At 31.0% G+C, this 13,082-nt stretch overlaps 1 protein-coding gene across 1 annotated transcript; it reads right to left on the reverse strand.

The window, feature by feature from the left end:
- Nucleotides 1-3,329: 3,329 nt before the first annotated feature.
- LOC111617625 (cytochrome P450 4C1-like) lies at nt 3,330-12,152 on the reverse strand. The gene is made up of 12 exons (XM_023358896.1): nt 11,984-12,152; nt 11,734-11,871; nt 11,550-11,662; nt 11,392-11,480; nt 11,133-11,323; nt 8,698-8,767; nt 6,577-6,703; nt 6,310-6,507; nt 4,293-4,466; nt 4,166-4,232; nt 3,894-4,073; nt 3,330-3,829 (listed from the first exon to the last, which is right to left on the reverse strand). The coding sequence occupies exons 1-12, from the start codon at nt 12,051-12,053 to the stop codon at nt 3,663-3,665; spliced, it is 1,584 nt and encodes a 527-aa protein (XP_023214664.1). The 5' UTR covers nt 12,054-12,152; the 3' UTR covers nt 3,330-3,662.
- Nucleotides 12,153-13,082: the final 930 nt, after the last annotated feature.

Below are 13,082 nucleotides of genomic sequence, written 5' to 3' on the forward strand. Positions count from 1 at the left end.
TCATATTTAACTTAAAATACGTTCGAATTTCGGTTGCATTTGAAGATGGCCTTTCATACGAGTCAAAAACGTTGATGTTTGTTTAATACACATTTCTAAGCATCTGATGATTGATGATTCATTCATTATTTTAGAGCTGAGTATGATATTTAGTTAATTAATATATTTAACTAAATTCTCATTCAAGCGAAATCTGCGAAAACTCCCGCATTGCTTTATTTATTTATTTTTTTTCTTAATTGTACAGTTTTTATCAAACCATTAAAGACCGACTAATCAATAAATAAGAACGAAATGGTTTGCACTTACGACCGTTTTCAGGCCCCACTCCACGTAGTCTTAGTTCATGTACAGCAAGATGCAGTTTAGACAGTTCTATTGCAAGCAAGAGGTCACTCTTGCTTGAAATAGAACTTTATGTAGTCAATGAATTACTTCAATAGATAGAAATCATTGACCATATAAATGCTGTTTTAGTTCCTGAAAAAGCCAAATTCACAAAGAGGATTTGTAAACTTAATTGTCAAAAAGCCTCAATGCCGTTTCTGCAGCAGTACTCTCATCACACTAGCAATATGTCAAAGAGTATGATCTCATAAGAAAACCGGCGTTTCTTGTTCAAGAGCACGGGCCGTATTCCGGTCACTTATCTCTCGTTTCTTTTTTCACTGACAAATGACGTCAAAGCGAGAGACGAAATTTTACTCTCATACAGAGTGGTGATACTGGTCGTTCGTAACGATCTCATCTTTGCTGTTGACGTCACGATTCTATTCGTTTGATTATACATGTTTGGGTTAACTGCGCGCGCAACACGGTATAGGATTTTCATCAATGAAATTGTAACATTTTCGAAAATGCGAAGTACGTGATCATAGATCACGTGGCAAGGAAAGCACGTGTTTAAATAAAACACGTAATTTCGACCAACTTGTTTTTTGTTTTATAACATTTTTACAGATTGTAATGTCAATTTGTCTTTTAACAAATAAAAATTTTAATAACCTAAGTTAGAAAAGCGTGCATACTTGGATATTTTTCGAAATATTAACATCTAGTTTTTCCTTAACTATCCAAGTAACATTAACATCATATTCGATAGTTTAGTAATTGATGTAGGATAATTAAAAATTAAAAAAAAATGGAATCAGTGACGTTTTAGAATAGGCACTGGGAAAAAATCAGAAGCATTTTCTCTCTGGAAATATTTTTTTCCGAGTTGAGAACGTTCTCTAATACGCTTGTACAGCGCGAGTAGCATCCAGTCGTCCATATTACCGTGTTTCCCCCAAAATAAGACATCCGCAGAAAATACGACCTAGCACAGATTTTACTGAATTGCGAAATATACGACTTCCCCCTGAAAGTAAGAACTAGAGAAGTTTTTCTTTAGTGGTAATGGGTCATCGACAGATGGTTGAATGTGGTCGTTAGCTTTTTGAAAGAACAGCCACTGATTGGGCAGCAGACAATTACACTACACGGCATGATATACATAAGACTATGGCTTGGGAATCACAGATTTGCATAACGTTACGGCTGGTGATGGCTAATTGGTCGGCCAGGAATCATGCCACATGACATTTGCATAGTGCTACGGTTCAGTAAGCACTAATTGGTCATCAAGTCCGATGTTGACGCTATAAAAAGGCTACAGTTCAACACTCGTCTAAGTTCGACTTGGAAATTTTTTTGTTCAATAATAAATGTTAATTCTTCTTCCTGGAAAAAATAAGATATTCCCTGAAAATAAGACCTAGCGCATTTTTCAGAGCAAAAATTAATATAAGACATTGTTATTTTCGGAGAAAAACAATAAATATAACGATATCGAGGCAAAAGACGAATGGCAGGTCGAAAGACAATTACCCGCTCGTCTCTGACAAACGACAGAAGCGAACAGAGAAAATGTTGGCCGGAATCGCGTTTAGAGAGACGCGACCATTTTTCGAGACATAAACAAATGATTAGCCAATCAGGAACTGGCTTGTGAGAAACCACAGAGGAGAGACGATAACCAGAATACGGCCCCAGGGGCCATATTCTGGTTATTGTCTGTGGTCTCTTGTCTTTCGCAAGCCAGTCGGTGATTGGCTAATCCAAATGATTCGCCAATCAGCGACCGGCTTGCGAGAGACCAGAGACAGTGACCAAAATACGGCCTCAGGTCTCTTCAGGCAATCAAATAATAATTGATGTTCATTGAACTTCACGTAGAAGATCGATTTCCGTTAAAACGTACTATTCTATGAAATATATCAAATTAACGTTATTTAATCGAAGAAATAATAGCAAATTTTTGATAAGGTGGAAGGACTCCATTAGACACAACCCCCTAACTTATGCTAAGGTAATGATAATGATAACATTCCTTACATTTTTGGAAAAATAACATTTTATTGCAATCAAGACGTTTCACTTCATAAATTCGTATAAACTAAATGCAAACAAGACACAAGTTCACTGCTTTGATTTTTACTCCGTTACATTGGTGTTCTCATTTTTCTTTTCACTGTTGCTTCTAGTTTTCAAGTACAGAACATCGAATGTATAAATGAAATACAATTTTTACTTTTGTAATATACAATATCGTGTCTAGTGTTTTGTTCTACTATTTTCGCGATTGTATACATTTTATATAAAAGGAAAGTAGTTTTTATCGAACTATCTGCTATATAATCATAGTGTTTGTGTTAATAAGAACAACATATTAATTATTCAAATATCTTAAATACCTTTATTAAACTTACATTGATATAATTTTCATTCTATAGCATATCAAAAAAATACTAAAATAAATTACAAATTTTTTATATCAATATATTATTAACTAAATTTATTTTTACAATTTCATAATGAACTCAGGATATTTTTCTTCTAATTTTCAATTAGAGATTCAGACTATGTACTAAAATTATTTAATTTTTGAGTCTATCAAGTAATCCTTTTTTTCACACACCATAGAAGTAGCCTTTACATTGATTTGAAGAAATCAATTCATAAAAACGAATAACAATAGGTAAAATTTACAATTAAAAGCGATTAGACGTCAGCCTCTCATTTTAGGTATCTGACACCTTCACATTAAAAATGTAGTAAATCTTCTCACCATCTGCCAAGTTTTATACCATCTGTATCAGGTTCAAGCCCTCTAGTGGTAGATACGAGTTATCTTTGATTTGCATATAGTTACAATTTACCTATTGTTATTCGTTTTTATGAAGTAATTTCTTCAAATTAATGTAAAGGCTACTTCTATGGTGTGTGAAAAAAGGGATTAATTGATAGATTCAAAAATTAAATAATTTTTTGTACATAGTCTGAATCTCTAATTAAAAATTAAAAGTAAATTATTTATGTTTGGCCCAATTCATACGATACAGCTAGTATATTGTTAACAACAGTTTAATATACGTAAAATTAAATATGAGAAATGATTAATGTGATAAATGAATAAAATGCAATAAACAACAAAAATAGTATTAATGTAAAGCAAATTTAATATGAAATACAATAAATGAGTAATGTTGAATAAAAGTATAATTGTTTCGATACAGTTTCTAAATTCATTCGCCGAGATTATGTGATATAGGCCAATGTTAATATTGATATATATTTGAAACAAAAATTACCCAAACGTACTATACATATTAGTAAATATCTTACAACATTCGTCTTTTTTCTACACGCATTCTTATACCCGGTATTGGGGTCAACATAACTGCGTATGAAATAACGATTTTGTCCTGAGGATCCAAAGAGTAGACTTTAAAATTACGAAGAACATTTGCCAAAACCATTTTCATTTCAATCATGGCAAGTTTACTTCCTGTAAATAAATTCTTTTAATGACATAATTCTTTCATTTTTGTATTTATTCACTAATCACTTACCGAGACAATTTCGTGGACCGGTAGAAAATGCCAGAAATGCGTAAGGATGAAGCAATTTATAGTTTTCAGGTAGGAAACGGTCTGGATCGAAAACTTCGGGATTTTCGTAAACAGAAGGATTATGATGGATACCATAGATATTTATGAGAAGAGTCGAATTTGCAGGCAACACGTAATTACCTGTTTGAATGACATCAATTTCATGCTTTAAGTCGATAACAAATATAAAATATTATTATTTAAAAACAAATCGCATAATGTAAAAAATTTACCTATTTTCATTTCGGAAGAATTTTTTCTTGCAATACCAGGAATAGGAGGATAGATTCTCATCGACTCCTGAAAATTGTAATGTATGAAACTAATATTTGAATGTATTTTAAAAAATGAAAAATTTACCTTAATCACGCATTCCAAGTACGTCATTTTCGTCAGATCATCGATAGTAATATCTCTGTTCATATCATTTTCAAAAATTTCTTGTAATTCTAGATACACTTTCTCTTGTATTTCGTGAAATCTTCCCAGGAAATAGAGAGTCCATGACATGGCGTGGGCGGTTGTATCGTAACCCTGATATTAAAATACGTTGAAATGGTATATAAAATTGCATTCTTTATAATGTATATTTTTAGTAAAATAAATATAATATAATAAATTTGTAAAATTAGGACATGACATGAATAAATACAGCACTTCTTTCCTATTCGTGTGATATCACTTAAAAATCTACAACTACATTACTTGTATCGTCATTGCCACGCATGTACTGGCTAAATTTTACACAATGTTGAATCATCAAAACTGTGTGGAAAAGTACACAATGACATACAACATCCTCGACTTAAAAAATCTATATTTTAGCTTAATAAGGTTACTTCTACCAAAATAGTAGTAGATTATCATCGATTTCAAAATATAGTACTAAGCTAGGATTTACGAAAGTGTTATTTTCAACGTCGTATTCTCGAGACATAGTTAAATACCACAAATTTGCGACATTTCGCATATGCAATTCACATAGTCCTTCATAATATTAACGATGTTATTTCCAGAGAATATTGTTTTTTTCCAATAAGAAAACAGTCCAGGAACGTTCAAATGGCACAAATTGTATCCGGCGTAAGTTTTGGAGAAAAAATGAAATTAGGAAAAAAAAGCCTTATTTTTTTCCGGAAAACAGGCGTTTATACATGGAATCAAAGATAAAAAAATAATATTAATAGAAAAGAGTATTGATCGAACTGTTACTTCTTGCGGAAAACGTAATTATTGGAGATTAGGCCTAATTTGCGAAGAAATACAGTACACTACTAACACTTCACTTAGTAGTGTACTGTATATAGATACATATAAGAAATTTGACGTAGACGGAGAGAAATTACAAAATTGCTTCAAAGAAAAAGGTAATTAAAATTTTTAAATAATTCATTATAACAATTCTGTTTATAATTTTAACATGGATAGGAGAACACAATGCTACACATGTACGCCATTGCAAAGGAAGATTCAGTTCCTCAATGAAACTAAAAATTTTTCCCCGACATTCGATATAATTTGAATAATTCTATGAACAAAATGTCTTCGGTCAATGGACGAAATAAGAGATGAACTGTGTAATTAATCGATCGAGAAAGCAAAGTACTCATCGGCCAGCTTAAATTGTCTTGACTTAAGACAATTTACTGCATGTGATAATATAACGACGTGGCTATATTTACATTTCCGATTATTCTGGATTATGGGCAGAATTATTTCGAATTATGAAAATTTTTCGGTCATCACCTCAGATATTATTTGCTTTGAATACTTTCAATCGTATTTATAAACGGAAATTGATTAACTAATAGTCAAGAAAATAATTGCAAAACGGATAATTATTACCAGAGAACTGAGTCATATATTTACAAACTACTGTTTTAATAAAGAAATATGAAAACACGCATTCGAAATGGACCAGATATAAAGTCGAAAAAGTAAGATACGACTATCCTTTTTTACCCGACTTTCCCGTCTTAAATAATCTTCGAAATGTTAAAAATTCACCGATAGATGCACATTTTTAATTTGTCAAAATTATACTTTTCCTATATCTGCACAAATAGAGAAAATATATAATAATAAATAGATCAATTGTTTTATATCCGAAATTTTCTTTCAGTGATATTTCACATAATAAAAATATAACAAAATTGACAAAATATATGACAAAATTCAAATTTCAGCACTACAAATTTTTAAATGTTAAGAAATTATACATTAATCCGAAATTACAAATATTATTTACTATAATAATCAATTGCTTTTTTTGGAAAAACATTAGTTTACTTTAAAATAATAGAAATATCACATTAAAATACACGCCTGCACGATTATATACTTATTTTCGTTTAGACCTTCAGTAAATTATACCTACCGCGAAAATGAAACCTTCCATATCTCTTATAACGTCTTCTTCAGACATTAAACCTTGATTTACTTGAAGATTCAACAGTGAATCGATAATACACTGTTTTGTTTTCATTTTTGGATCCTCTGCATTACGTGTTTCATTGTCTAATGAATGTTGCTGCTGCATTTTTTTTACAAAGTTTTCTTTTTTTCTCTTGAATACCTTCGCATTAAATTAATTTATTAATTACTTAAATCGCAACACAAAATTCCATAAACAAGTTGAGTTTACCTTTTCGTCGAAACGATGAATTATTTCAATATCTCTCTTGTAATTTCTTCCCATTTTACTCATGAAGAAAACTGGAGAAAACCAGTACATTGGACTCACCATCCATTCAGGAAAATATTTCAGAATTCTAAATTTTTATATAAATTTATTAATATATCAAAAGATAATTAATGCAAATTTAAAACTTGAACAAGAAGTAGAAATAAAGTACTGTCAACTGTTAAATCTACATAAAATTTAAAATTATATTTCGTGTGAAAAACATTATAGAATTTTTTTTTTAAATTAAAATAATTTAAAATCTATAAAATATACTTTAAGTGATTAATTTGTGTAATCATTTTTTCCCTATTTTTGTGGTTATAAAATTTAAGCAAACTTTATAATTATTTGAAGTCATAATTAGTTTATTTCTGAAAGATATAAGAAATAAGTTGCTACACTGTATATTTTCATATGTTAATTGGATATTTGAACGTTAAATTTACGCTATTGTGAGCACGCAAATTTTTAATGGGATCTTAACATTAATGCCAATCGATTTTTTCGAAATGTAAACATCCACGGAAAAAAACGGAGAGTCAGATCGGAGGTCAATGGGAAAGTTGAGACTTCGTTGTCAAGACTGCACTGTCATCGTCAACAACGGACGATCATGTGACCCCTTTCCCACAACGTTTGTATAAAAGCAAAAACTACTGGAAGTTCGAGGCGATCGAAAGGAAGTTGTACTTGAAATAGTGCACATTTAGTCTCCGAGTCCTTGATCCTGTCATGAAGACAACGGACAAGGACAATGACAATGATTCTTCCTACGGACCGATCGTCGCATACAGTTCCTTCACGCATAGAGGTACTTTCGATAGCGATCTGAGAACTCTCTCTCCGCAGCTAACGGGAATAGGCTTAGCTAAGAGCTACTCTTTTTGTATAGATCTTTGTTAGTATTTAATCGCATTTAGCTTCCTATAACCTTTTGTAATTTAGATTTAGTTATGTAATAAATTCTTGTTCTTGTCTGTTAAAAACCTGTCTCCTGTCACTCTGAAACACGGACACTTGCCGACTAGCTCTACTCCTTCGCCACTCGTGTAAAGCCTCCAAAACACAAATTGGGCGAGTTTTACCAACTCGACCTGTAAGTGGCAATTAGGGTACAGACCCTGTGTCCTCGTATTCTCAAACTATCACAAACACTTCTCCTACAGTATTGGAGAAACAGAAGAAAAATACGAATATTAATGAATACTAATTATTTATTATTACAACACAAAATGTAATAAATTTTCACATACTCAAGTACTAATAGTTCACGAAAATAACAATTTTCGTGAACTATTAGTACTTAGTTATATAAATTTTTTTCCCGCTTTCTCTCGATACACGTAATCCTTCTCGAAACTTGTTTTAGTGTTGCCAGATCTCTACGTTACTAATTTTTGTTGCCAGATGTTTTCCCTTATTCCTCACATGCTTTATTCTTTATAAGTGCTTAGCATCATATAAGGAAATTAATGAAGATCTTTTAATTAAAAGCGAGCAATCTAAAATAACATATTTTTTGCAAAAGGTAGAACACGGATCTGAAGATAATGCAGAAATATGCACATAGGATAAGGATATCTTGCCAAAAATAAAACGGCCTCGGTTAATAGTGCTTAGTGATGACAAAGAAAACGTTGTTTAATTTATATTAATATGTATCCCTTAAGAAAATTTTAATATAGATATTTATCTTAATTATGAAAATATAATAGCATGTTTTTTTTTTATTTTCGGAACCTAACCACCCTTTTCGAACTTTGTTTCGTATAATACGGATTCGCATAACACGACAATTTTTTGGTACATAACTCCCGTGTTATACGGGGGTTACCTGTATTTATTATGATCAGCACGTATAGCAATAACACTTCTTTATAATTTACAAACTTTTAAAATTCGGTTAATCGATCAAAAATGAAAATTTGGAATGTTTCATATTTATTCTACTAAAGTTGACTCGAACATTTTAAAAATTTCATCAGATAAAAACTGACATCATATTATTTAATTAATAGAAATTACATTTGTAAATATTATTTGAAAAATAAATGAAATATTCAATTGAATTTTCCATACCTATGCATTGCGGAAACATATTCTTGATTGTCGTTAGTCTGAGAATGTAGAGAAACTCCTACTGCTATATCTACAGTGCACAAAAATAAATTAACATTTATATTTTTAAAATAAATGCACGTCGTATGAAAATAATATTCAGTTTCGAGAAGGCACCGCAGAACAGAGTAATTTTACTAAAGAATACAGTACTGGACGAAACATTACTGTTTATTTTATCCTAAAGTCAGCGATAGTTCTAACTGTTGTCATTAAACAGACCCACTGATAATAAAAGTGACATATACACTAAAGGGAAAGTCGTGCTGTGTGTCAATCTTTTAAACGACTAAGTCAAACAGTTTCTATAACACTTACACGTCACACGGTAATTACTACCGTGCGACGTAATAGTGTTAAATTATAGTGTTAAAATAGTGTTGATTTCGTTGAAGAAAGTTTCGTATCTTACTTTTCTTGCAGTAGCATTTGTATTGTCCAAAAACACTATGAAATATTTTGTATACATGTGTATATATATTATTTTTGACGTAAATAAGTCTTTAAATTTGCTTCCGTAGTAAGAAGCGATTCAAAAAACTGATTATAACAAAATCGAGGGTTACAGTTTGGCATTGCAGCTACATATCTGTCATCTAAATCCAAAATTTTATTAAACCACTCGATAGTTAAAGGATCAAAGAATTCATTACGTTGAGGGGGCACTGTGACGCATTGCGCGCGGTGGAGCGGGAAGCGCCGCCATTTTGAAGAGTTACATACTTTCCGTTTAGTATACATTTTGACTCGGAGAAGCTACGATGCTCGTTTCAGTTTAAATTTACAGCTATCGTTAATATTTATCGACTCTGTGCACAAAACATTAATGTTGAATAGTTATGGTGAATATATATGGTGTTAAAGTTAAAAATTAACAAAACTCAATACAATGTCGGCCTATACTCGTCGAAAAGCCAAATCAAAATATAGAAATCGTATACGGTTGGAAAGAGCTTTTCGAGAGCATTCTAGAGATACCCATTAAACACCGTATGATACAGTGAAGCGGTGCCGGGAACGTTAAAAATACATGGAGATCCGAAGGACTTCTTACTGTTAAGGAATGATTATGACATAGATATAATACACTCAAAAAAAATGTTACCCGTTAACGTACACGTATTCACATAAAACACCCGGCCGTGTTCCGAACACAGCCACGCTCCACTTTTTTTAAAAATTCATTTTATACTTTTTTTACGTTATAAGCAATAACAGGGCAAAATAAATACTCATTTAATGTTTACGTATAAACAAATAATTATTTATAATTTTTAAATAAATATTTTACATTAGAAGTACCTGCAATAATATCGAGAGTGCAATTTTTCATCCATTTCAGGACATCGAATATTTCATTCTCCTGCAATTGTTTGAGTTTTTCCACTAAGACATTTGAATGCTCCATAAATACATTTTGATCATCTTTCACGTTTCGAAGATGAAAATGTGGAGCTAAATATCTTCTTCTTCTTCTCCAGTTATCGTCAGGACTTTATTTAATTAAATTCAGAAAACTGTAAGCAACGATATTTATACCAAATATCAAATAATGCATTACCTGTACAGAAGACTGTTGTCTCCGAGAAGTGGCTTAAAGAAATTGTAAAAAGAATCCTTATTGATTAAACTGTTGCTTCTTAACACTTCCTACAAAACATAATACTGTATATTTCCATTTGTAATGAATATATTACATAACTAGGCATGTTATATTACCTTTGCAGATTCTGGATGTAAGAAAAAAAATAATTTATATCCAAATATGTTTATACAGGCAACTTTCTCGTTTGGAAATACCACAGAGAATCCAGTAAGTGCATTTGAAACTACTGGAAAGATACGAAAAATATTTATGCATTTATAATCAGTCAAATTACCCAACAAAGTATTAATGACATACATATGTTGATTTGCAAATTGTGACATTGCTTGTTACGTTGACAAAATACAATGTTCCACAAGACTGGTAAAAAGGACACTNGAATGTAGGCCTATGCTCGTCGAAAAGCTAAATCAAAACATAGAAATCGTCTACTGTTGAAAAGGGCTTTTCAAGAGCAATCCAGATATACCCATAAAAACCATATAATAGAGTGAAACAGTGCCAGGAACGTAAAAACAAAAATAGAGATACGAAAGACTTCTTACTGTAAAAGAATGATTATGACATACTTATAGTACGCTAAAAGAAAATAATATCCGTTGACGTACACGTATTCACGTAAAACACACAGCCATGTTTGGACACAGCCACACTCCACTTTTTTTTAAATTCATTTTATACTTTTTTTAAGTTATAAGCAATAACATGGAAAAATAAATACTTATTTAATGTTTACATGTAAACAAATAATTATTTATAATTTTTAAATAAATATTTTACATTAGACTACCTGCAATAATATCGAGAGTGCAATTTTTCATCCATTTTAGGACATCGAATATTTCATTTTCCTGCAATTGTTTGAGTTTTTCCACTAAGACATTTGAATGCTCCATAAATACATTTTGATCATCTTTCACATTTCGAAGATGAAAATGTGGAGCTAAGTATCTTCTTCTTCTTCTCCAGTTATCGTCAGGACTTTATTTAATTAAACTCAGAAAACTGTAAGCAACGATATTTATACCAAATATCAAATAATGCATTACCTGTACAGAAGACTGTTGTCTCCGAGAAGTGGCTTAAAGAAATTGTAAAAAGAATCCTTATTGATTAAACTGTTGCTTCTTAACACTTCCTACAAAACATAATACTGTATATTTCCATTTGTAATGAATATATTACATAACTAGGCATGTTATATTACCTTTGCAGATTCTGGATGTAAGAAAAAAAATAATTTATATCCAGATATGTTTATACAGGCAACTTTCTCGTTTGGAAATACCACAGAGAATCCAGTAAGTGCATTTGAAACTACTGGAAAGATACGAAAAATATTTATGCATTTATAATCAGTCAAATTATCCAACAAAGTATTAATGACATACATATGTTGATTTGCAAATTGTGACATTGCTTGTTACGTTGACAAAATACAATGTTCCACAAGACTGGTAAAAAGGACACTGACGGAAGATTCATTTTCGGCTCCTGACTATTGTCTTTATTTTCAGAAAGATTCGTATCTGTTTTAAAAATAAAAGAAGAGATTATAACGAGCAGAAAATGTTTATCGAGTGGTAGGAGAGGGCAGCTACCCCCTCTAAAAGAAAAATGAAAGTGTAGTAATTGACACACAATGCAAACATAGCAATTTAGTATCGGTTTGAATAGTGAATATTGTGACTAGATTAGATCTTAAAGTCATCTGTCACGATTAACTTAAAACTATTTCGCTGTTCGTGCTATTGTTGCACAACTATGAGTTGCCCCTCTCTAGTTCAGATCGTGGGTACTCCGCTATGTCGACCATTGAAACTTGATTCTTTACAGTACAGTACTCAAAATTTATAAATTTTTTAATTAAAGTTTGGATTTGATTAGAAATGGATAACATTTTAAGCTGCTCTTTGCATTGTTAAAAAGCTGCCGATATTGTCATCATCAAGTCTTTTACGTTGCATAAATGTTAAATTCTATTTCTGACACATTTTCGGACAAGAAATGTAATGTATATTGAAATATTAATTATCAATATTTTTCTTCAATCTGCGTTTAAATAAATGATATTGAAATGTAGAATGAATGATAGAACATCTTATTAATATATTACGAAATTAAAATACACTTAATTTTTTAATAAAAATTAATTAAAACTTAATAATAATAAACGATGCTTTTAATTCTGGATTTTAATTTAGATAGCGTAATAAATAGGACTCTAACAATTTGGGGGGCTTCTCACACCAAGGCCGACCAAAAATAAACCAGATCTTTTACAAAGGCCAACTGCCATAAAATCCGTAAGACTGTGTGAAGCCAACTGCCTTGTTACAAATAATGTCAATAAATTTAGAATTAATTTTAAATTCACTGTCCTACATGAAGAGCCCAGATTGGGTTAAACAATTGGTAAAATTGATCATTTAAGATCATTTAAGATCAATTTTACCAATTGTTTAAAAACTTATTATTTGAAATAAGTTTTTGAATTTCAATATAAATATTACCGACAATCGGAAGGTGTACAAATGGGATTCTGCATGGGTTCTAGATTAACAGAGTTGTGAATGATTATAATTGGTAAAAAAATCAATAAATCCCGAAGTATAATAAGTTTTCAAAGATATGTAGATGACTGTTTTATCGTCTACGATAAATGCATACTACACGATAACTGTTTCGTTAAGAAAATTAATTTAATAAATAAAAATGTTTAATTCCAATGTGAAAAAGT

The sequence above is a fragment of the Centruroides sculpturatus genome, unplaced genomic scaffold (assembly GCF_000671375.1).
Source record: "Centruroides sculpturatus isolate CEXI.00-Female unplaced genomic scaffold, Cexi_2.0 scaffold2593, whole genome shotgun sequence".
NCBI lineage: Eukaryota > Metazoa > Arthropoda > Arachnida > Scorpiones > Buthidae > Centruroides > Centruroides sculpturatus.